This window comes from Talpa occidentalis, unplaced genomic scaffold (assembly GCF_014898055.3).
Source record: "Talpa occidentalis isolate TD23 unplaced genomic scaffold, MPIMG_talOcc4v2.1 talOcc4.13, whole genome shotgun sequence".
Classification (NCBI taxonomy): domain Eukaryota; kingdom Metazoa; phylum Chordata; class Mammalia; order Eulipotyphla; family Talpidae; genus Talpa; species Talpa occidentalis.
Window position 1 is genome coordinate 97531822 of NW_023601322.1, and position 25682 is coordinate 97557503.

At 45.9% G+C, this 25682-nt stretch overlaps 1 protein-coding gene across 4 annotated transcripts in view; it reads right to left on the reverse strand.

Moving 5' to 3' along the window:
* Window positions 1–25682, reverse strand: part of SGMS2 (sphingomyelin synthase 2) — a 124758-nt gene that overhangs the window by 8427 nt on the left and 90649 nt on the right. For 3 of the 4 annotated variants that reach the window (XM_054694577.1, XM_054694576.1, XM_037509580.2), the window contains 2 exons: window positions 4543–5215; window positions 806–923 (listed from right to left, as the gene is read on the reverse strand). In XM_054694577.1, coding sequence (XP_054550552.1) covers window positions 806–923; window positions 4543–4997 — 573 coding nt within the window. In that variant the 5' untranslated portion in view covers window positions 4998–5215. Of the gene's footprint in view, window positions 1–805; window positions 924–4542; window positions 5216–5310; window positions 5534–25682 lie in introns of those variants that run through there. The other variant, XM_037509578.2, reaches the window with a different exon arrangement.

The window sequence follows — 25682 nt, forward strand, 5'->3', positions numbered from 1 at the left end:
GAGAGGTGTGGCCCTATACCCCTAAATTATATAGAGTCTTGCAAACCAAAGTTGCCTCAATTAAAAAAAAAAATACACAACTAAAAAAGAAAGCAGAGATGAAAAGTGTAAGTTCAGATGGGTCTGAGTTCAAATCCTCCCACTTATAAGCTGTGTGACCTGGAGGAAGAGAGTTGAGTTTCAAAGCCTCAGATTTCTCATCTATAAGATGAAGATAAGACCACCACCTTCTTCACCTGGTGACAAGGAGGGTTGATTTGTACACCGGCAAGGTTATTGCACCGGCAATTTGTACATGTCTGATATATGGTAAATACGGAATAAATATAAACTGTTGTGCAAAAAGAAATCTTTCCAGACCTCTCTATAAAACAGTACCTACTCTCAGAGTGCCTGCAACCTACCCCATCCCGTTATTCACCTGACAGCTGCCGTCCTATCAGGCAGCAAGTGATAAGCTCAAGTCTCAGCCTCATCCCACCACAGGATGTGAGTTCCAGCTGGGGCCCTTGCCCTGGCCGGCCTCTGCTGTCCCTACAGAGCCTGGATGCTGCCTCCTGCAGCATCACAAATGGCTGAATGAGCAAGCGAGGAGGCAGAGAAACAAATGCCCAAAGGCCACTTTCAGGGAGCAGAAAAGGAAATGTCTGTGCACAAAGGAGAGACATGTTTTTCATTTCTTCCCCCCAAACTAAGGAAAACCAGAAAATCAGCTTGACTGCAGCTAACAAGTTGGGCAGTGTCTGAAGACACCAGACTTGCCTGAAGGCCGAGTGGCGGAGCACAGCCCAGCCCCGGCGCTTACCTTTGGGGCGCACTGGAAGTGCATGCCTGGCACCGGCAGCGTGGTGACATACATGGTGATGCAGCGGTACAGGTACAGGGTCCCGATAATGAAGAAGAACCTGCGCCCCACGATCGACCTGGAGGAGACACAGGGAGGGGGGAGGCATGGTAACTGGGTATTTCTGACCCCAACGCAGTAGAGTGCCGCGAAGTGGAAGGGCGGGTCTGGGAGCTGCCACCTGGGCTTCCTGGAGAAGAACATGCAGGTGGGTGGTTGGGCCCAGAAGGAAAGAGGCCGTGGGAAGTGGGGGTGTCCACCAGAGCAAGGGTTCTGGAGACTGGGCTCTCCTCAAAGGAGCGCCCTCTACCGGAGAATTCAACGAATCTCTCCACATTCTCAGCCAGCTGCTGCGTGAATAAGACCCTCTCCTGAGGGCACAGCAAAGGCACAAGCCAGCCCTGTCATGGGGTTGGCTACTGAGGGAGCAGTGGCTCATAACTGGACACACAGGAAAGTACAGTCCACTGGACCTGGGCTGTGCGAGCCAGGTCCACTCGGGGCCATCGGAAAGCATTTGGCAACCTGGGCATGAACTAGCGTGCTAGGCCCACACAGGCGTGGAGAGCAATACTGTGGCAATGGCCAGGGTAGCCTTGGGCGTGGAATGGCAGTTAACAGTGATGGTATCAGTGGATCCGTTCACCCTTATTTTAGTCAATCCTGATCAACAAAGGATTCAGGATCACGTTGTATTTTGGGAGGAGCCAGTGCCCTTGGCTAGCGTGGGTCCTGTCCCTCAGGCCTTGAGCCCTTGGCTAGGCCAGTGGCTCCCAGGGCTGGTTTTGAGCTGCATCCACCTGCCCCTGCTCATGGGCATCTGGTGGGCATCGAGCACGAGTGTCCTCACCTCCAGCTGGATGACAGCTCCTTTTCCACTGTGTAGCGGGGAGGTGGGTCTGGACTCTGGGGATTACGGGATGGGTGGAATCCAGAGAGTCCCCAAAATTGCTAGTGGTAATTTGCCCTAGTACATAAAATATTATTCCAGGTTGCCCATTTTTAGAGCTCTCAAATTTTCAAAACTAGCAATGATCAAACACTGGTGTGAAAACAGGCGGTTTCAGGTAGGTGGCATTTTAAGTTTTCCCCAAGACTGTGGTCCTGACCTGGATCAAGGCCCCATTCAGTAACTGTTGGGACTTCTAATTTTAAAAATTATGTACAACTATAATTTTAGCTGCCTTTCTCCAGTGGCTATTTGAAGAATATTCCAGGGTTTCTGGGGTCAAAATTTAGGGAGGAACACCACCCAGATGAGTAGTGGAAAGTGCTGATTTACTGCAAGGCATCTCTTCAGAGGCCTGCTATTCCAGCCCTGCCTTCTCCAGTCCGGGAAAGGACAGGGTGGACAACAGCACCCAGTCTCTGCGTTTGGATAAGTGCTGAGCGGACATCTGCAGTCTCAACCGCAGGCCCAAGAAGAGCACTGGGCTGTTCTCCAAGCTGCTGGGAGAGGTGACTGCAGAAGCAGGGGAGGTGGGGACATTCATTCCAGTGTCTGGAGTCTACAGGTCCTCAGGCCAGAAAGCTAGCTGAGAAGGTGAACAAGCCACTCTACAGTCTTACTTAGGAAAAGAACTGCTCATGATGATTGTTTTCCATAACTCTGGAGCTGAGAGAAAGAGGAGAACGGACAGAAAGGAAGAGGAGCGGGCAGGCGAGAGGGAGGGGGAAGGAGGCACGGAGGATTTCTCATTCATCTGGGATGTTCAAAAACGGGTTTTAGGGCCTCCCCGGTGGCACAGCGGTTGAGCGCTGGGTTGCGAAGCTGCCCGCGGCCTCTGAGGCGCCGGTTCGATCCCCGGCTGCTCCCCGGCCACCTGAGGAGGGTCCCACATGGCGCGCAGACCTCTCCTGCCGCCCGCTGCTCCCCTCAGCAGTGTCCTTTGGTCCTTCTGCCTGCTCTGCTCCCCGCTCTGGCTCTGGTGATTCCTCTCACCCTCCTGTGCTTCTGACTGTGCCCAGTGCATGTATAAACAAAACAAACAAACAAATAAATGAATAAATAAAACATGCCTCTATAAAAAAAAAAATTAAAAACAAAAACGGATTTTAAAAATCACTCCACTATTTACTAAAAGTACTTATTTTTATAAGCAAAAATAAAATATTTTACTAAGTCAAAATCACTGCGATTCTGAAAAAAAGAATTCTGACAGTGAGTTTCACTGGCACAGTGGATGTCATTAAAACCTGCAGCTGCCAGTTTGGCAAAGATAAAGTCTAAGGTGCTAACGGAGAAGTAACAAAGAGTCAAATAAACTGACACTACACTTCAGGGTGGGAGTCAGCTACTTAGGCCCCGAAAAATTTTGGTTTTCACACATAGATGAATAAAATTTTGCTCTACATGAAAGGAGAAAGCAGACATCTCTGGACCATTTATATTCAGTGTCAATTCCAGAGACGAGAAAAAAAAAAATGTAGTTCAACAAATTTTTTTTTTTTTTTTTTTTTTGCTTATAGCATAAAACACTGAAGTAAGAATTTCAGTTGCAAAATGGTCTATTGAATAAAAGACAGTTCTGCCTTTTACTCCCACCTATTCAGTAAACATATTAAGAAAGACACTGAGGAAAATGCTTAGGAATGATTTCAGTCTGTGGCATAAGTTTTCAAAATTGCAAACTTTGTCTTTAACAAAGACAAATTGAATTCTCCACTCGGCAACAACGAATGGAAAGAACATATAAATTCTCTCTTCTAAAAATGAGCTTGAGGGATCAACCCAGAAACCCTACTTGACTTCGAATATTTGAACGACATCAATACCTTAGCCTACAGGACAGTTTTCAAAGCCTGGGTTATGGGCAATGTTTGAAACACACTTTATTGTGGAGATGTCATTATTTTACTAGAGGGTGCAGTAGAGAACAAACATCTGAATGATGAAGGAGAAGAACGGGGCATTGAGAGACCTTATTTTGGATGGACTAGGAGTCAGAATTCACATGGAAGCAGAAATTGCCATTTCAGAGCTATGGCCTATTTTTAAGTGTCTTCAAAGCAGAAAGACCTGGCGTGGAGCTTCCTGGTTCCTGCTAGTCCAAACCGGGAGACAGACCAGCGCACTGAGAGCGCCTCTGTGGTGCCGCGGGGAAACCAGAAGGCTCGTTTACTTTAGAAATCCAAAACCCAAACCGCAGGGACCCACATCTAAATCCAGTTTCTTAAACAAACTCTGACCAGGCTGCCAACAGGCAAAGGAAAAAGACAGACACTGTTTGAGAACTCCCAAACCCAAGCCAGCCGCGACGCTCGCTGTGGGCTGCAGACCCACACAGCTGTCCCATTGTGGGGGCACAGGCTGAGGGCGGGGGCGGGGGGGGGGGCTTGCCCCACCTGTCTTGAGCCTAAAGCAACACAGGAGTGACGAAGGGCATGTCATTCTTTTTCAAGTGTCTTGATTTTGCAGACAAGTTGTTGCAATCACAAGGGCACCTTCAATGCACAAAGTCTGAATCACCCACCAAAGCGATGGGCAACTGCATCCCTAACTGACACTTTCATACAAAGTGGCTCAAGGAAGGGGTACCCGGCCAACAGACCCGGTTTGTTCAGGGCAGGAGGTCTCTGGCTTACTTCCTCTCCTCCGGCATCTGAACGGTTAGAGGAGCGGGCAGGACCCCGGCCAGCACACGCCCACCCACTTCCACCCGGCCAGGCCAACCCCCACCCGTGCCAGCCCCACTTACTTGTATCTCAGAAACAGCCACTGGGCGACCCACAATCCAACGAGGATAATCCCATTTATTTCTGATACAGAAAACGCCCATTTCACCCGGTCGATGTAGTCGAAGAACTTGTCCGGGAGGGGCGGGCTGAGCTCCTTGGGGGGCACGCGCTCGTGCACCACGGTGATCATGACGGTGGTGAGCACCAGGTTGAAGAGCGCGTACACGAACGCGATGCCGGTCTTCCACCACTCCGGGGGGAACTTGTTCCGCAGCTCCGTGGGCATGGAAATGTGGATGTAGTCTGGGTACTTCTTGGGGCCCTTCCGCAGCCCATTGGGTAAGCTCTTGGCTTTGTCGTTGCCATTTTTGCCTTCCTCTTCCGCCAGCTCGGCGGGGCTGGTGTAAGTGTCCGCAGGGTGGCTGGCCTGGCTTTCCCTGTGTTCGTCGAGCTTCGCTGTCTCTATGACATCCATTGTCCCGTCTTCAGATCAACAACGAGGCGGCAGAGCGCTTGCTCTTGGTGGGGTCCTCCCTGCGGGCAGCTCAGCATGGACTCTGGGTGCCCCCCTGTCGGCGGGTGCAGGGCGCAGGCGGCGGCTGGGGCGCGGCGGGGCCTCCCATGCAGCTGCGCAGACGCCGCTCTCAGGCCCGGCGGCCGATGGCGTGTGCCCCGAAGATGCTGCTATCCCACCTGGAAGAACAAGAGAAAACAACGTTCGGGAAATGGGCTTGTCCGACTGGCAACCGTCCAAAATGGAAACATGATTAATCTAAGGAAACAAATACCAAAGCCATGTGCTTTCTGAATACATGGTCAGCACACAGCCAGAGCTGCTGGGATGGAGCTTATTTGTAAAGCATCGACTTGCTTTATCTTGGGATTCTTGTCTCCCTTTGAGCGAATGTCCATATAACTGGCAACATTCCTACTAGTCAAGTCCTCCTAAATGCCTTAAAAAAAAAAAAAGTCAAGACCCAACATTGCAAATACTGCGTCAAACACCATGACTTGTTGCTAACCATGAAGTCACAATAAGCTAGAACCTCCCGAGGGGTCACATCATTCCTCCCTCAGACTGCATCTTTTCTGTCCACCGTAAAGAATAAAAACTGGTGTCAGGTTAATGTGCATCCAGTAATTGTCACTCTCCACATTGCTCAACAGTTTTCTACTTTCTCATTAAAAAACTAGAGCCTTTCTAAGCAACCACTGCTCAGATTTGATCCAACAACGACATGTTCAGTATATTAAAGCCATGCTGCCTCAGTTTACCTTGTCCTAGCTCACAAATACACATCAAACACAAGGAAAGCTGACGGCCTTCAAAATAACCCCATGAAGAGATGCAGAAAGCCTCAGCTCTGTCTTACTCAGGTAACAAATCCTCCGAGTTACTGGAATGATTGAATAATTCACTACAAGTAACAGGCACGTTAGTAGCTAACAGCACATTGATGCAGCCACCACCGTGTCTTCCAGACAGCAGGAGCGGGAGGCTCCGCTGCACTTACCCACTGGACCACAGAGCCCTGGTGCCTCTGGGGTGAGCTCCCCGTTGGGCTCCCCAGCGCAAAGCCTTCTCACAGCACAGCCTGGCCGCCCAGCCTTTTATACTTGGCGCACACACGGCCCCAGCTGTTCTCAATTTGGGAAAGCAGTATTTTCATCCCGCAGTCACCCCAGCCACCTGCGGAGGCTTCCAACCTCGTCATTAGTCCCCACCCTGAGTCTGCCACACAGCTTCAGCTTGGTCTTTGCATTTTTAAGGTCTCCCTTGCTGGGAGACCTCAGGAAAATAGGAGGAGGAGAAACTCCACGGGGTGGCAGCTAAGTCTTTATTTAACCAAAAAAAAAAAAAAGGGGGGGGGACTAAAATGGCACAGTCACTATGTACATATTTGGCAATATCTGTGGGCTGTTAAGGATGGTAAATAGATGCACCACGAGGGTGTATGGCTGAGGGATGTGTCAAACAATTTAAAGGACTGGAAAAAACAAAACCAAAAACTAAAGACCCTGATCCCAACACTACCCCAGAGGGCTTGTGTCTCGTGGAAGAGACAGAGCTAAGTGGACCGTGTAGGGTAGGTAAAAGGTATCAGCCTTTTCTGCCCTCCCGCCATTAGGATGGATGAAGGATCCTTGCGGTCCTCAATGCATGCCTGATGGCAGGCATCTGGAGTAGGGTGTGGGCATAGGTAGATGGGATTCACCTGGGCTTTTAAGGGTGGCGTCACTGGGACGCCAGTAGAAGCCGAGGAGAAGCCGAAAGAGAAGCCGAGAAAGAAGCAGCAGAAGCCAAGAGAGAAGCAGAGCCATGAGAAGAGCAGAGAGAATGTGAGAGAAGGTCGGAGAGCCCAGAGTGAAGGCTTGCTGGGGGCTGCGAGGCCTGCCAGCCTCCCGGCCCCCTGGCCCCTCTACTTGCCATGTACATGGTAAATCCCAATAAAAGGCCTGCAAAAGCCACTGAGGACTCTGACTCCTCCTTTACCCGGTCTGCTGGATCATATAAAACCTGCACTGTGGTCCTGTCCTGACTACAGACCGGATGGAGCAGCCTGGGCCATTCACTGCACAGGCACAAGCTTAGGGTGACACTCAACATGTGTGCCCAGAGAGCGCTGCCTATTTCTGAAGAGATGAAGGCAAGAGGAAAGTGGGTCCGGAGAGAAACGGAGGGTGGAGATGGGCAGAGGCGGCGATGTCCCCAGCCCTAACAGCTTAGGGCAGGATTCAAAATACCAGGCCCCTTTGGCGGGACTTCTTGTTGCCCCCAGCACAAAGTGTGGGAAGACTAGACCCAAGAGGAGCCCCTGTGAACTATGCCCCCAAACTAACCCTCAACACCATGGGTCCCCACTGGCACTGGAGGCACCCCGCACTAGCTCAGCCATTGGCCGTCTCCCTGGGTCAGCGCTAGACTAGGCCGCTCAGAGCCTCTGGCCAGACGGTCATCTGAGTGCCCGCCAACTTGACCGCTCCACATCTGCCCCGAGCCCGGCGTCCGCAGGTCGTTGTGAAACCAGGTCCCACCAGCACACACACAGATGGTCTTTGCAAAGTTCCACCCAGTTCTAGAACATGGGACGTAGAACAGCGAAGACCCAATTCGTTACCTGTATTTATATTTGTTGTAAGACAAAGCACTCAGCCGCCACCTCACGGGAGGAGCGGGGATGGCTGAAACAATTAATCGTGAAGAGCTTCGTGCTCCCGGGGGGGAAGCGCGCTGAGAGTGCTAAGCCCGTTTATTGTCATTAGCGGCAGGATTGATATTTTCCTTGGGATTTCATTAGGGAGATTAAACAAAGCACGTTTGTCACGTGTCAGCGGGAGGCAACTTTTGTCACCTTGAGGACCTCTTAATGTATTCATTCCTGCGGTCATCCTTGCCTCTCGGCAGGTATCTTGGGTGAGTGACAACAGTCGCAACAGCCCTCTGGAGGGCTGACAAGACTGTTGGTTCATTTGTTTAGGGCACCACGCCAGAGCTCGAGGCAGAGAAGTTAACCTCTTCTAGGGTAAGTCTCTCGCGTGGCAAAGTGCTAGAGGTGACTCGAGATGATGTGTGCAGAGCTGAAGACCTTTGTAGAGGCACGTTCCTTTGGAAGCCAACTGCAAAATTTAAATTGTTAGTACAGTACCAATAGTGTTTTGCTGGGTTTTTTTTTTTTTTTGACTATGATTTATTCCAGAAGGAAGGTCTCCAAATAGGAAATGATGGCAAGTAAAACACAAGCGTGTAAAAGGAAAAGGCATCTGAAAAATTCAACATTCACTTGATTTTGAGGAGAGAAAATCTCCAGTAGTAGCAACAGATTTATCTACAGGCATGCTCTTTGGGTATGAAAATCACAATTTTTGGTGCAGTGAGGGTTCTCAGTAATATCTAGGGGTGGGAAGTCTTCTGTGGCTTGACTTTTCATCCCTAAAGAGTTTTAGACTTAGAGTCTATCATTTTGCTTCTGCCTCATTTAGATCACGTCCATTGCACTCTTACAGGTTTGATACGACAACATACTATGCTCGCACCATGCAGAGGAGATGAGCGTAGACAGGCTCGGGACGGGGCTGAGAAACGCCTGGCTGGCTCGATGTGTATGTCAGCCAGTTGTGTCTTTTTGGTGGTGAAGAAGACAAGCTGTACTAAATGTGCAAACAGCTTAAAAATGAAGGAAATGCTCCTAAGCGTCAATGTGGGCTTTATTGTTTAGAAAGATGTCGTCTGTTGACATTAAACACTGATCAAAGAAAATGTGTTTCTAGCTTGCAGATTGCAATTATGAATAAGCCTTCCATGTTGAGATTCAAGGCTTAAGAAAAATTTCATGCCCGTCATATTTCCAGAGACCTAGACCTCTTAGCTTTTCCTTATTAAGTCGTAGAGCTTAGAGAGACCTCTCCTTTGCAGGGTATTTCAATAAATCTGCCTTTTCTGTTCTTAAAAAATAAAAAGTCTTAGCGCTTAACTTGCTTGTAAGTCTTCCCACCTGAAATGGTTAAGTACTCGCCCTTACAGACAGCAGGGCGCCTGTGAGTCACTGGTCAGTCTATTTCAGAAGTGCCCACAAAATGTGTCAAATATTTTTACTTACAAGTTCTCAAAATTTGAGAAGAGCCACTACTTACCGAAAAGCGAGCAAGTGTATTTGTGAGGTGCTGTCCCAGCAAAAGTAACCAGGAAGTGTGGCTGCCACACTGCCTCTAGGCCTGCGTGCGGAAGGTGTGACAGCGCAGAGTACATACATAGGTGTGACAAGCTGCGGAACTGTCAGCTTGTAAGGTGGTTTGGTGGCAGTACTCTGAGAAGGGATTGGGGGAAAGAATTTTAATGAAAGGGTAGCACTGAAAAAGCAACGACTTCTAACCTTTGGGAGAGAGGATTAGGTGGCGCACACATATTTTGATTTCGACTGCTTACTTATCCCCCAGATTAACAAGGCAGACTAGGCAACATCAGCTCTGTCTCCAGAGGGGAGAAGAGAAAAAGATAGAGCCCTGACAGGGCTGCACGGGCTGCAGGTGGGAGCAGTCAGTGCCTGCAAATAAGCTGGGAGCTTTTTTCGTCTCCTTTCTTTTTCAAAGCACCATATTTGAATTTTTTTCTCAGTAAATATACAAAATCACTCTTCTCACGGTGTTACTAGCAAGCCAGAGGTGGCCAAAACATAATGCCTACTTTCATAAAATGAGGCCACGCCCTATAGAGTTTCCAGGAGAGGCTGGGAGGAGCAGGTGGCAGGAATCTTTTGCTCATTCATTCATTCCCCAGGGCCTGAGGAAGTACAAGTGAATTTTTCAGACAGATAAACATGGCCTCAAAGAGTTTGCACGCCACTAGAAAATGCCACAGGTAGAAGCAGAAGAGCTTAATACAGAATGTTGTAATTCAAATAACAGAGGTGAACTGATTAACTTGGGGAACAGAGGAAGGGCCCCCTAATCCCAGAGGGACTGGAGGGGCAGGGAGGACTGGGGTGGGATGATGGTCAGGAAAGGCTCCCTAGCAGAGCTGGCACCTGATTGAGTTGGTTTTTTTTGTTTGTTTGTGTGTTTGGTTGTGGGACCCTTGCCGGCGGCCGGGGAACGAACCGGCGCTGCAGAGGCTGCAGGCAGCCTCTCAGCCCAGCGCTCAACCTCTGCACCACCAGGGGAAGCCCACCTGATTGAGTTTTAAAGGCCTGTGGAAGACCAAGATGTGGGTCACACTTGGGGACACAGAGTCTGTGAGCGCAGCGACTTCAAGCACCTGGGGCTGAATTTGCCTTTGGGTGACCTGGCCCCTCACCAGGGCTGCGTGGTGGATGGAAGTGCAGAAGAGGCCGGGCGCAGGGGGCCAGGACCCATACCAGGGGTGTGGGTGCGCTAAGCTGGCCTACACTGGCCACCCCAGAGCCCGGAAGAGAGGTGGAAGCCAGCACCGTTTACAAGTCCCATCAACTGCTGCAAGACCGACTGTGTGGGAAGAGGGAGGAGCAGGTGCGAAGGATGACACTCAGGTTTCTAGCTGGGGGACAAGTAAGCGAGAGGGAGAACACAGGAGGAAAAGTGGCGGCTCTAGGGAGAAACACGTTAGATTTTCCACAGGGTGAGCTTACAGAACCCGCGGGTGACATTAGGTGGGTCAGCCCAGGGGGCAGGGATGAGAGTCTGAAGCTCATGTCAGAGGATACTCACACAGCCTCCATGTGACACCTGAGTGCAAAGCAGGCTGGAAATGGGGTGATGGAGATGTTCTGAAACTAGTTAGTGATGATCGCACAATCCCGTAAATTCACTAAAAATCATTTATAGTACCCTTAAAAGAAAAGAATTTTTTGGTACACATGCTGTCAGTTGGTTAATCTGTAAGTTTTTTCTAAAGAACCAGAACAGAAGGGCTCAGCTGTGCTGCCCACTAGGCCCCAGCCCACTGGCTCCTCACCCTGTGGCAGCCCCGCTGACCACTTCCACGGTGGTTCTGAAATGACACATATTACTACGTTTTCTACCAATAAGATCAGGACCAGCCAATGAAAAGCAAACTGTTTAACAAAATTTGTGTAAACTGTGCTCCAAAAATAAACTTGTAACTAAATAATATGAGGTGACAAAAAGCAGATGGGTTTCCTAACAAAATTCATCAAAATTGACCAAGATTTGGATTCAGATGTGGTGAAACGGATGGTCTGTTTTCTTTCTCACTAAAAAAAAGTGGTCACTTTAACTGGCAGGGCGATAACTTACTACATGTTGAAATGCATACTTATTTACACAGAGCAAATATTAGCTGTGCAAGCTTGGAAACAATAAATTGTGGGGCCACGAGTATTTCACAAGGAGAAATAAGTGAGCTGCAGTGCACAGAGCAGGCGAGGGGGTGGGACCCATGTCGGTGGCACCAGCAGTTTTGCGCTGTTTGACCATAAAATCCAGCAGGTCCTCCAGTAATGTAGGTCCATTCAGTGTGGCTTCCTCGCGATGTTGAGGAGGACAAAAAAAAAAACATGGGATGAAAATGATGTTATTTGAGGGCCTGCGTTTTTCACGGGTTGTTCTGCATAAAGTCGCAGCTTCTAAGAACTTATGAGGGTGTTAAGTGAGGACTTAGACAGACCTTCACGAACATTTGATTTGCAAAATGTTCCATAGCCTGTTTTAAATTTTGGCTTCTATTGCCTAGCTATTCGACATCTTGTGAGTGGCTGCAGAGGCCCAACGAGCAGATCTGGTGCCAGTATATTTTGGAAAGACAAGTAGCCGCCCTGGACTAGAAGCAGGACACTTCCTGCCTGTCCAGCAAGGAGAGAGGAATCTTTTTTTTTTTTTGGGGGGGGGGGGGCTTCTTTAATTAATCAATTTTTTTGAGGTCATGGTGGTTTACAACACTATACATGTTTTAGGGGTACAGGAGGGATTGGAAACTTAGAGAGGCAGAGTCCCAAGGAAGATAATTCAACAACAGAAAGTAAAAGGAGGGACAGGCGTGAGGGTGAAGGAACAGAGGAAAACCAAAGGATAAAGTGGGGGGAGGCAGGTGAGACAGAGGAGTGACATTAGGCAGGCAGACATGGGCCAAGCCACCAGGACCCCATAGCAGAAGAGGGCTGAAGACAAGGTCAAAGACAAGGGGATATCGAAAATATTCCTTTCAATAGACTGAATCAGAAGTTCTCAGTGCACGGGGCCTAGCGGTGGACACGTCTCCATTCTCCCCACCCCTACAACCCCCGCACCATGCTGGCTTATGCTTGCCCTAAAGCTGCCCCTCACCCACCTCCATTCCCAACAGTCTTGGAGATTATAAAGAATTTCTTCAGGGTGGGGTATAGGGGCTCTCCAGGCTTCTTCCTCCTGATGCAGGTGTTTTCCTCGGTCAAGTAGCAAGAACTAAGCTGGAATTTTCTACTCCCACCCATCCTTACTCTCCTACTGCCAGTGACACAGGAATGACCCATAGCCTCAGAGAATAAGCTGAGGGAGAACCATCTGTTCTGAGATGCTTATCTCCTACAGCTGGTGAGCAAAAGAGGCCTCCGATCATTTAAACAGACATTCGTCCATTTAATGACTGAAACCATAATTCTATCCACTTGTGAGGAACTGTACAGGGTAGATTTGGGTCACTAGGTCACCCCACGCCACCGCCATGGATACACCTGCCCTGGAACACCTGGCCGGACAGCAACAGCCAGAGATGGTCAGCACAAACACCCTGGGGCTCTAGCAGAAAGATGAGATCTAACTGCCTAGATCTAACCCACAGAGATGGTGAGCTGCCTCGACATTCCTAGCTTCCCATACCTAAGGACTGATTTCCTTTGTTTTTTATTTATTACTCTAAAGTAACAGAAGCCTGCACAGATGACCTATTGAAGAGGTTCCTAAGAACCATAGTAACTCATTCCATAAAGTATTTTTAAAAGTTATTTAAGTCTGACATTGAAGCTTATATTTCTCTCCTAAGAACAGCAGCTGGTCTAGGAAAGAGAAAAGCAGAAGCTAGGGCTCAGGGCCTAATACTCTACACCCCAACCGTAAAGCACTTCCTAAGTGGTAGAGATCTCATTCTAAGTCAGTAAACAGTTACAAAGTCAACAGTATATTTCCTCATTAACAGTCACAAACAGTCTTTCAGATTTGGAGGCATGATGTCTGATTACAGGAAAGCCATGATAAGAAATGAAGAGGAAAAAAACAGAACCTTAAAAATAACTTCATCATTCTCTAATAAAGCTCCTTTATTCCGTGCTCTGTGGAATACTTAGAAAATCCATGTCTTGATTTCGCTCCCATGTGGTGAGCAAACTGCATGCATATTTTATATGATTCCAAAAAATAAACTTGCATAAAATAATATAAACATATGACTCACATGGGTGTTTAAAATGACATCTTGCAACTTTGGTTGCTGTTTACTAGAGCGTGCCAGGAGCATATTTCCACTTTGAGTATTTGAGTGAAATCCCCTTTGAGCTAGACCTACAGAAAGGAGTTAAATCATCCTGTTTGAGTGCAGAGGGAAGGCAAGACTTGAGGAGAATCATTTCACAGGGTGCTTGTGGTTTCGTGGTTAAAGCAGAGGGCAGCTGCCCAAGAACAGGGAGCTCACTGATCTGCAGTGCAGCTGGCAAAATGTCACCAAGCTACCCTTTAACATAATTCCTTGTGAGGTCTGAAGTACAGAATGTGGCATTTTGGTATGCACTTAAAATACAATGGGCTACTGGTTATTACATTTCTGTTTAGTGCTCAGTGCTAGCAAAACAAGTTCAAGATCTAGTTGAATACAGCCTGAGAGATTTAGGGGAGTACTTCTTGGTAGCAAGAATTAAACACTGTAAAAGTGAGGACGAAGGTACCAGAATGTGCATCTTTTGCAGGTTATGTGCTTGTTGCTATTTATATGTGATGATGCAGAAGTGTGGGTAGCATGCTGACTAGACAATCTCTTGTGATATAAGAAGCAGAGCGTCACCTTCACTATCAGGAATGGAAAAATAGGCAAGGAAAGACTCCATGAAGATTGACAAAGGCCTGAATAAAATGTGCACTTCTCATTCTCTTATGCAAGCACAAAAAAGTTCCACAAAGGAAGTAACAGGATGTATTCCTCTCACATATGGTACATGCTGTTCTCAGCTTCTATTATTAAAAACAAACAAACATGGGGCTGTGTATGTTCTAGAATTGCTTTCGCACGACTGTATAATACTTCATTTCTTTCAAATGGCATGTGACTCTAAATGCAATACCGTCTCCAAAAACCATGAGGTCACTGTGTTTTGTTCTCGCTTCTCCCAGACTTTAAGTTGCTATATTGTTTTTAAATTAATTGTTAGTCTCTCAAAAGCACTTATTTCACCATGTTTCCAGTCTAGGCTTTGGCTTCTACAAATTATGGGTGATGATTTTTGCTTCCTAAATTTGGGTCTCTGAAGAGGGACCCTGATTCTCCCACACAAGGAATGGCACGCCTGGGAAAGAAGCAGCAAAAGAATAAATTGAAAGATTAAAATTCAGAATCTAACAATGTTATTTTAACAATTTTAAGGAATGCAAGTAACAGCTACCTGACAATAGCTTTCTTAAACTGTATCTATAAAACCATTGTCTACTGCATTTTCATTTATCCTAATAAAGGAAAAGAAAAGCTCTTGCCATGTTTCCATTTCTGTAATTTTCCTCATAAAGATTGCATATAAAAAAACTTTCACTTGAAGGAAATAAAGACCTTTGGTGTATACAATGTATATAAATACTCTCTGAAAAATAGTTGTGGTCTCAAGTATATGGCTATTCAGAGTGATTGCCGAAAAACATATGATCTGCTGGAGGAAAAGGAAAATATTCTAGAAAATCTCAATATCTTTAGCAAGAGCTAAAGATATAAAGTGATCCAAGAATATTCCACTGTGTCAAAACCTTTGAAGCACTTCTCTCTGAAAATAGGAAGAATAGCTCACTCAAAGCTTTATTTCCGCTGGCGACCAGTTGCTGGCTCAAAGTTGCAAAGCATCATTTCTGATAAGTAAGCGTGTCTTTCAGTGTCTTGTGTAGACATGTCCCAGTGTGGGATTTGAACACTCGACCACAAAGCATCGGTGGCTGGAGGTGTCAGAAAGCTCACAGCATGAGTGAGGGCACACCGCAGACTCTGGAAGGGCCTGAAGCCAATAGTCTACTTCCCTTAAGCAGAACTCCAGAGCAGGATACAGCACTTATTTTGTATTGCGTTGAAGAATATCATAACAGGGAAACTTAGTTCCAATATTCCCAAGCTGCACCTCCAAGAGATTAGAAAAAAAGGGGGAAAAAGCACTATATTTTTTTCAAGAAGTCAGTGTATGAACTGAAAAAAGGCCAAGTTCACTTTTGAGTATTGTATCAAGGTACTTTTAAGATTCCAATGCCAAGAAAATTGCCTGGTTTCAGCAATGTAAAGATGTGTATTCTTATGGAGAGGAAAAAGTCTGAAAAAAAAAAACCAAAAAACCCAAAATATACCACTGTTTGACCTTAAAAGGGATTTTCATTTTTTTCTTCACTTTTCGTTTATATTTTCTAATTTTCCACATTACTTATTCTTATAATCAGGCAAATGCTAATGACCATTTTAACTATAAAAGCATTAACAGAGTTAAAAAGGAGAATGTACTTCTGTTTTTAAAAAAGGTACTGTGTTTTCTACAATTCCAAGTGTGTAAATTATGCATGTATCGAGGTCAGAAAATAACACTAAAATATTAAACATAATGATTCCAGTGATGGGAGGGTGATATTTTTTCTCCTTTTTACATTCGTGTACAGCCTCCATTAAAAATACCTTCAGTATGGCACTTTGTAGCTGAAAATACCCGAAGCCATGTATGGTAAAGTTGCCACCACTGCCTTCGCAGAAGCATTTATTAACTGGAATGTCTATTTCACAGCTTTTCTCAAACTCAATAAACTGCAATTAAAAATAACACTTTAGAAAGTTGTATCTGGGACATGTCTGCATTATTGGCCCTGCTTGAGGAAGCCCAGTCACCTGGTACTGTTTAGAAGCAACAGCCCTAACGTGAAGGACACAAATTAGTTTTCACTTACAGTCAATTTTCAAAAGAAGACTTAATTGCTGACCTCATAAAATGTGCTGGAGAGCATTCCACCCTCTTCACTGTTTTGGAAGCATTTGACTAGGATAGGTATTAGATACTCTTAGAAGGTTTCATAGAATTCACTACTCAGCTACTAAAAATTATGAAATGGTATCTTTTGGGGAACAGTGGATGGCTCTTGACATGATGATGCTAAGTGAAGTCAGAAACTGAAAGACTGGTGCCAGGTGGTTCCACTTATCTGTGGAATATAAATAACCAAGGAACACATACTGGCAAAGCACGGCAAAAATAATTCTTAGACTCTTGTGAAAAAATATACTGACTCCCTGAGGGAATGGCACATAGTGTGGGGGAGGGTAAGTGAAGCATATGCACCTCTGGAGGTGTGAGAAACACCCCTAAGTTATACAGATGTGCAAATGCTGCAGTGCATGAAGTGAATCTTTTGCAGTGCTCATTTGCAAGAAAGGGGTGAACCCTGCTTTATAGAAATATCATTTTCATATACCGGATGCTGCTCAATATTTCACATAACAAAATTACTCATTTAAGATTTATTTATTTTTACACAAGAGCTGGGGTACAGGCCAGAGGCACAAGAAGGTGAGAGGATTCACCAGAGACAGAGTGGGGAACAGAACAGGCAGACGAACGGGAATACACTGCTGAGAGGAGCAGCAGGTGAGGCAGAAGAGGTCTGCCATGCCATGTGGGTAGCTCCCTGGCTGGCCGGGAAATGAACCCACGCTGCAGAGGCTGTGGACAGCTTCACAGCGCTGCACTCAAACCCGCTGCACCACCGGAGAGGCCCCAAAATGAGTCATGTATTTGGTGGTTTTTCCCGAACAAAACAAGCTGCCAAATAGCAGAGAATCAACCTGGACATAACCAGACAGCAAAGAGAAGTCAAAAATACAAATGCCCAAGCTGTCTTTGGCAAATATTGATCATTCATCTGTCTCACAAGCTATTTTAGTAAGCTTGTGCATTTAAAGCATTTTAAAAAACCCTTTTCCTGCTATTGTGGTAGATTTTTACTTTACTGTATTCATTGTCAGCTAATAGTTTCTGTCCGCTGCTGTCTATGACAATAAACTTTAACAAAACAACCTAAAATTACCAAAGTATTAAATAAAATATGGCTTTCAAAGGAGTATGTGTACCATACGCAAAAGCTACTTTTTTAAATTCAAAGAATGATTGGAAATGTTAATTTAAATCAGTTGGCAAAAACCCATTAAAATATTACCAAATAATAATCACAAGCCCCCCCATCCTAATTCCATATCTTCTTTTTAAATTTTACATTAGTGTTTTTCTACTGAATGTTGAGTTACATGTTATTTTTTTGAAGCCCTTACAAGACTTTACCTAAAGCTCCTGCATTCGCAAAAGATTATGGTTTTCAAAATCCAACTCTTCAGAATTGTTTGGCAATTACATTAATTTAAGTATTGTTTGGTCTCAGAAAAAATGTGGGGTTATATGTCAAATATTAGCTCACCACTGCCAGCTGCTGGATTTGGGAAAGCAGATATCAAATTTTAACTTATTATATAAGACATGCCGATCTATTACTATGTTGGGTGAATAGAGTACAAAGAGCTTTTGGTCGTCTCGCCAGGAATGTTCACACCAAGGCTTGTCGAAGAAGGGGGCATGAGGGAAAGGAAAGAGCTTAGGAGGAAAAGGAGGAGGGAGGTGGGAGGGAGGGAGTATGGAAGGATGGGTCTTTTGTTTTTATTTTTATTTATTTATGCATACAAGAACTGGGGTGTAGGCCAGAAGTGTGGGGGGTGAGAGGATTCACCAGAGACAGAGTGGGGAGCAGAACAGGCAGACTGACCAAACGCTGAGGGGAGCAGCAGGCGAGGCAGGAGAGGTCTGCCGCACCATGTGTACAGCTCCCTGGCTGGGAATCCAACTCAGGCCTCAGTGGCTCACAATAGCTTAATAGCAATGAGACTTAACCCCTGCACCACCAGGGAGGTCCATGGGTCTTTTGTTTTTAAAGTTTAGATTTTGATATTGCAAATAAGTGGTTCTGGACCCACAAGGCCGAAAAGACACTGTGGAACAAGATGGGACTAGTGCCATTATAACAATGTGTCATTTGTACCATAAAACACTATCTCACTATCATACAATGTTAGGTGAAGAAAGCAAGCTGCACAATGGTACAGACTGCACCATTTTTTGTGGAGAAAAACTGTGTTACATATGAAGAAATTACAAAGTTACTGCAGAGGGACTACTTACGTGGAACATCTATATTACCTTTTACCTTTCTGTACTGAAAGAATAAGTAGCATGTTTTGTGATCTACTACCTAAAAAGACAAGGACAATTACTCATTCAGCAATAGTCAGTGAGCATCTGCTGTGTGCCAGAGACTTTTGTAGGGATACAACCAAAGTAAGACACTGCCCTCAAGGAGTGGACGTTCTGCCAACGAGGACAAGGGTGCTAGGAAGAAACCTCAAACAGGCAGGCGACAGAGTAAGAAGAGGAGCAGAAGGCTGAGGAGGTAAAGGACATTTAAACATTTTACTGGACACTCACATCAGAAACACCTCTGAGCACCAGCATGTGGGAGGAATATGAAGAACACTTAGGTCCCAAACTGCAAGCCACAGTTACTGTCAACAGCTTCTAGAAACCTGTTCAGTCACAACTTTGTCGAACTCCAAGCGGATTCCATTGAAGATGCCCCCATATTTGAGTCCATGATGGCTGCTTGTGTGTTCCTTCTCGTTCCTAACACAGGAAAACGAGAGTGTGTGTCATATTCTAATGTGACGGGTCATAATGGACTATTATCTAACTGATCTCCCCTGTGCTGTCTTCTAAGAAATGTTTAATTCACAGGAGGCGCTTAAGAAAAGGTTAAAGATACAGCCGCATCAGCACAGGAAGAATAAAACCAGACACACTCTAGGGACAGGAAAAGTTGCAACTAGCAAATAGACTTATCAGGATTCAAAATTCAGTTTGATATTTGATGCAGAAATGTTATTATTTTTTAAACTAGGCAGGATAGAAACTAGAGAGAGAGAAAACTGTAAAAACTGCAAAAGCTATAAAAACCGTACTTTGAGATTAATGGAACAGAGTAACCAATCTCAAGATAAACATCCATCCAGGGTTGAACATGTAGGAACTGTTAGCTTCCCCGCTGACAGGACCATCGGGACAGTAAATGGAAGGTCAGCATAGAAGGCAGGATGATTTCTGGGCTTCTGCTGTGTGTGAAACTGGCTACGTCGGCAGCAGAAGGCAGGACCCCACACTCAATGGGACTCTCGTCAAGGGATCAGCCCCTCACCACCACCAGTTTCCAACCAGAAGCAGCTTCTATACACCAGTGAGCAACAAAGCAACCTTTATCAGTCAGAGAAGAGCCTGAAATACCATTTGGAGTTTAGCAGAATCATATACCAGACAAGGAAAAGAGCAAAGAGAACTCAAATGATGAGCATGGAGGGGGGTGGGAAGACTGGTTTTATACACATAGGTGCATGAATTAGTATGTGGAGATACGTTACATATAACTTAGGAAGTTTGGAAATTTAGGCTGTGTAGATAAAAATGAAAGTACAATATTTAAAAAGCAGAAGTCTTTAAAAAAAAATCCAGCTTTTAAAAATGCCAAGCTGCCTCTGGTCAGCAGTGGATAGAAATGAGTGAAGAGCGATCCTGCCCAGCCCAGCCCCCCACCTGCCCTCAGCATCAAGCTGTGCTCAGAGCTGCTTCCGGCAGGGAGGCAGGTTTAGAGAAACATGGGATGATTTCAACACTGGTCCAACCCTGAGCATCATGCCAAGAGGTCGTCGGGAAACACAAGTAACTCAATTAGCATCGGAAGCCAAAGGATGTCATTCCATATGGAGTCCTATTTCCATTGAATCAAATTTTCATTGATGACCCCACATAAATAAAAGTACCTGACTGAAAAACAGCCACCCTAGCGGTATTTTTAAACACATGGGTGATTAAAAATCTGCATGAAAAAAAACACAATAATAGCCTAAATGGAATTTTTGTTTTCTAATTTGGAATTTTTTGTTTGCTTGGGGTTTTGTTTGTTTGCTGTAGTCTGTAGCATAATCTGCAACAGGGAAGCTATTAAGGAGCAGGGAGTTCCCAAGCTTGTACTAAACAGTGCATCCATACTTTAGAGGCATATTTTAAGAACATCGAGGGATAAATTTAAAGGAAAGTGAACTCACCTCAGCGGCTAATGTAGAGTAAACAGAAGCAGCTCTCAGGGAAGCTCCAAACTCCCTCCTCTGCCCCTCTGCCACCCCCTCCCCCGTTCTGTCCATCTGGATCACCCAAGGACTGGACTCGGCTCTCTCTAGCACAGCTCAGGGACACATATCCTCACTTACAGAGGGCAGTGACTGGCCCAAACACAGCCACAGCCACAGCGAGATGTGAATGGGTGAAATCCACCCACTACAAGATATCTAAGAATATATATTTAATACAAGGAAAGCTGGTGTATAGTACCAGGAACAGCAGGCACTCCCGGCATTTTGTACAGAGTATGACAATGTGTTGTGAGAAAATGTGTGATAGAGAACAGCTCGCCACGGAGATTCAGTCACGACATACCCTGGGGGAGCCCCGGGTACCCCACCATGGCTGGGGGGATAACTGAGCAAGTACTTTATGCAGCTTCCTCCCTCTCCGGGTTTCTTTCCAGTCCATTTCCTGCTTTATAGTGTCTTTAAAGCCTTCAGATGGCTTCCAATGGCCAAAAGCCTACCACTCATTTTGACTTAAAACACTTATAATAGAAAATCTCAAACATGTTACATTGAAAATGGAGAGACAGTAGAGAAAACATCATGAGGCACAATGATTATGGGAAATCATTTCCATCTCTCCTCTACCCTGGATTTTGGGGAAGTAATCATAGATAATCTCATCTGTAAATATCTTAGTGATAAATACCTCTTTAAGATAAAAGGATCTCTCTACAAAACAAGACAGCTCCAGGACAAATTCTTACAGCAATCGAATGACCTAGGGCCGGGGACAGCTACCTCCACTCCCATGTCAGAAGAACCCGCCTTGGGGATCGGAGATACAGGCCAGCTCCTGGCTGCCGCCTCCCTGGACATGGTAGAGATGTTCCAGAGTCAACAGGGCACCCTAATGTCTCCTTAACTCACCTCCCCCAACTTCCCATTTATATTCACTTTCAGATACAGTGGGCAGGAATGTTCCAGAAAAGTAACCAAGAGCAGGTTTGGTGTGTTCTATTTAGGATGTGGGGGAGGAGAGCAGGGCCGCACTCCCTGTCTGTATTGGTGATGCCACCTTGCCAACTCAGGGAGACCAAGCAGACATGGCCCCAGGCCCCCATCTGGCTCAACCAGGGCTCTACCTTGCTTTCTATTTTGGGGGGGGGGGGTTTTACCTAAATCTTATCTGGTGCCATGGCTTAACATGTTTAAAAACTAATGGTGTGGTAGGGAAGCCCTGGGTTAGAAGAGATGGAATTCTCTCTCTTCATCCACAAAAGAGTCATGACTAGGCCTGGCATGTAATTTAGCAACCTCGGGTTTCATTTGTCTCGCTGAACACATGCTCATTATTTTACAGATGTCTAAGACTCTGTCTTATTAAAAAACACATCATTCCATAAAAAGAAAGCAAAGCTGTCTAACTGGTCTTAAGCAAGGTAAGTAAAAATCCTGTTTCTCACAGAAGGAAAAGCAGTCAGTACAGATTACTGACCAAGCGTGCACTAAGATTTGGATGTCCTAGTGTTTCCCCGCAGGGCTGAAGCACTGGGTCATAAGTCAATCCCCTCGAAGATCTAAAAATTTTTGCTCCTTTAACTTAGCAGATACAGATAATGGAAGGGTACAGGTCCCTCTGGTGCTGACAAGTGAAGTTCCTACAGCACCATGGCCTGCAAGGACACCCTTGCCCAGGGGGACGCACAGGATAACATCTGAAAAAGCTCTGAGCCTTCCTCTGCCATCACTGAGAGTCAAAGTCATCTCCGTGGTCCTGACTCTCTTCTGCCTTGACGTGCTCACATTCTCAATCAGGACCTGGTTAAGGGATTAGCCGCTGGTCTATTACAATAAAACCTATATGGGGTTTGCCTTATGCCTTTATTTCTTGTATGAGGTCAGAAATTCCATAGGCATATGAAAAGGGAAATCAAGTCAAGAAGGACTCATCCTCCAGGTCCCATGAACTAGTCAGTGATCCACTGGCCTAAGAAGATTTTTAGGGGGAGCCTGATGGAGCAGTCCCTTTTCTACAGTACTATACTCCATTAAATACGACCTTAGCAGAGAGCTCTTCATTTCTGGTTAACAGAAAATAAAAATCAGCAAGAAATATTAAGAAGGCACAGGGCCTCCCCGGTGGCACAGTAGGTTGAGTGCAGCGCTGTTAAGCTGTCTGCAGCCTATGCACCGCTGGTTCGATTCCCAGCCGGCCAGGGAGATAGCCACATGGCGTGGCAGACCTCTCCTGTCTCGCCCACTGCCCCCCTCAGCAGTGCTTTCTTTCTGTCCGTCTGCCTGTTCTGTTGCCCACTCTGTCTCTGGTGAATCCTCTCACCCTCCTGCGCCTCTGGCCTGTACCCTTGTATAAATAAATAAAATAAATAAATAGGGCCTCCCCGGTGGCGCAGCGGTTGAGCACTGGATTGCGAAGCTGCCCGCAGCCTCTGCAGCACCGGTTCAATCCCCGGCTGCTCCCCGGCCACCGGAGGAGGGTCCTGCATGGCGCGCAGACCTCTCCTGCCGCCCACTGCTCCCCTCAGCAGTGTACTTCGGTCCTTCTGCCTGCTCTGCTCCCCGCTCTGGCTCTGGTGAATTCTCTCACCCTCCCGCGCTTCTGACTGTACCCAGTGCATGTATAAACAAAACAAACAAACAAATAAATAAATCTTTAAAAATAAAATTAAATAAATAAATAAAATCTCTTGTATAAATATGTAAAATTAAAAAAAAAAAGGAAGACACTAAAAGGAAAAAAAGTAATCCTGTGAGGTCAAAATGAAAGGTCATATCTGATGAAGCAAGGGATGGTTCACTACAAGCAAGGTAAACAACAGACAGTTATTGGGGGGGGGGGCAACAGGCCTGCACAAGAGACTTCAGAGAATTGAGTTATTTTCTATTGTACTGAGCAACCATTATATACACGGTTGCAGGGCCAAAGTCAGAAGTAATATAATGCAAATTGTAGACTATGTTTAAATACTATTTAAAACAGCTTTTCTAAACTATTTAAATTTGAGAAGTAAGATTCCATGTCATCTGAAATTTTGCATATCTTGATTTAAAGAGGTAAATTATCCTGTCAGCATTAAGGTTTAAAGGGTCAAGACTAGATTTCTCTGGAAACAGATGAGCAGTTCTATATTTGATTTTTACCCCTTCTGAGTATTTGCCAGCTTTAACCTCACACATCACACAAGCATTCTGAGTCAAATAGCTGGAAAAACAGCTGGTTAGGTATTAGAAGTTTCTTAATTCAAATAACAAGTTCCTACTTTAAAAATTTTTGTAACAAAATAAGTTTATTTGAATCATTCGAAGGAATACTTATGGCTTCTTTTGTTTTTGATTTTTGTTTTTATTTTTTTTTATGAGAATTTTTTTAAAAGATTTATTTTTTTATTTATACAAGAACTGGTGTACAGGCCAGATGTGGAGGAGGGTGAGAGGACTAACCAGAGACAGAGCAGGGAACAGAATAGGCAGACTGACGAAATACACTGCTGAGGGGAGCAGCGGGTGAGACAGGAGAGGTCTGTGCACCATGTGGGATTCTTGCCAGCCGCCTGGGATCGAACCAGCACTGCAGAGGCTGCAGACAGCTTCACAGAGCTGTGCTCAACCTGCTGCATCACCAGGGGAGGCCCTAATGGCTTCTTTAGGTAGTGCAAATACGTTATGCTGCTTCAGTAATTTCTTATGAATGATGGTCTATACAGTTTTCGATCAAGTAACAAAGATTCGTGATGAATGATTGAGAATCTAACTTCATTAGAAAACTCTAGCTTCTTTATACAACAAGCCAAAGTTAAAGCATTCCCCCCACATCAACATTCTCCACTTAGAAAGTCATTCAAAGTCTAAGGCTGCATAGAAAACAGGACTTCCAGCTTCTGTGCTTAACTCAGGGAAGCACTGTGTGTCTGTGTGTGCATGTGCTGGGTGGGGGTGGGCATCAGGAAAAGGTCAGAGAGGGGTTCTCTTCTTATTCTGACAGAGATTGCAAAGTCCCCATCAGTCACTAGGCTATTCTTTGCAAGTCCAGATGTCTGTGCTTCTTCAACAGAAGGGCATCTTGTACTCAGGTTGTACCACGAAAAAAGTTTAAACAAACCATCAGGGTTAGCCCCCAGAGAGCCACTACCGTCTCCCCCTATTCTTCTTGACTTTACAGTAGCGCCTTTTTGGGGAAACAGACTCCCTGTCCTCTCGCCCTCTGTGAAGCAGAGAGACCTTGCAAGCTTGGGAGAAGACAGCTCCAGCCCCACTGGCTCTGCACTCCTGGCAGCTCAGAAGTCACTCCAGGGTCCCACCAGCCCGCGGGCCCAGCTGCCCGCTCTGCGGCCCAACCCCACGCAACTGCACACACTGAGCCTTCCTCCAAAAATACATTCAAGGGAAGTAAGAGCCTTTAAAAGATGAGATTGGGATGGAAAACCCCACCTTTTCTCCTGGCTGCTTCTTTGGGGCTCAGTCCAGCAAGGGCTGGAACAGTTGCTGCCTCCAAGGGGCTGGGCCACGTGCAGGATCAGCAGGACCACTGGGTCCATGCAGGTCTGGGTAGTGAGGCTGTGCCCAGCCAAGCATTGGGTCTGTGGGAGGTGCAAGACCCTCGGTCACCCTTCTTGTTCTGCAATCAATGAGGCTTCTGTGTGATCAGGGTCCCCAGAGTGCTGAAATTTCACTCGACTTACCCTGCGATTTACTTCGGGTTGTGTTTTTTTAATCATCTATCTTATTTTTTAAAATGGGATCCAACATAAGGTACTAGGAAATAGGGAAGCACAAAACCCAGACAGCTTCAGTCCTCTGGGTCATCTGATCACAGATACCCCCAAACCCTCCAAGCAACCTCCAAAATTATATCCACCCCCTCTACATCATCCTGACACCACTTTTCAACATACGAATAATTTTCAAGGTAGGTAAAGCTGAAAACCCTTGAATGGCTCTTCAAGGATATGATTATTTGTTATAATTGCAGTTCTCAAATGTTAGAGAAAAAAACAAGGTGAATCACTGAAAAATTCTCTGCCATCTTTGGGTTTTGTTTCTTCAGAAGTTGCTGTCCCTCCTTAGGGGGCTGCCTGGGGGCTGGAGGGCATGATAACAGGTACCCAAGTTTATGGTAACAGACAAGGGAGTTCCCAAATGTACTCCCGTAGGGTGGACACCAGTGTCATCTCTGTCCGAGGCATGAGGACATGAAAGCTAGACCCCTAAGTCAGTGGGCAGAGGAGGGTCCAGAACCCAGATCTGGCTTCAGAGTTCAGCTGTTATCACCAGCCTATGTTGTCATTTTCTAAGATCTTGGTC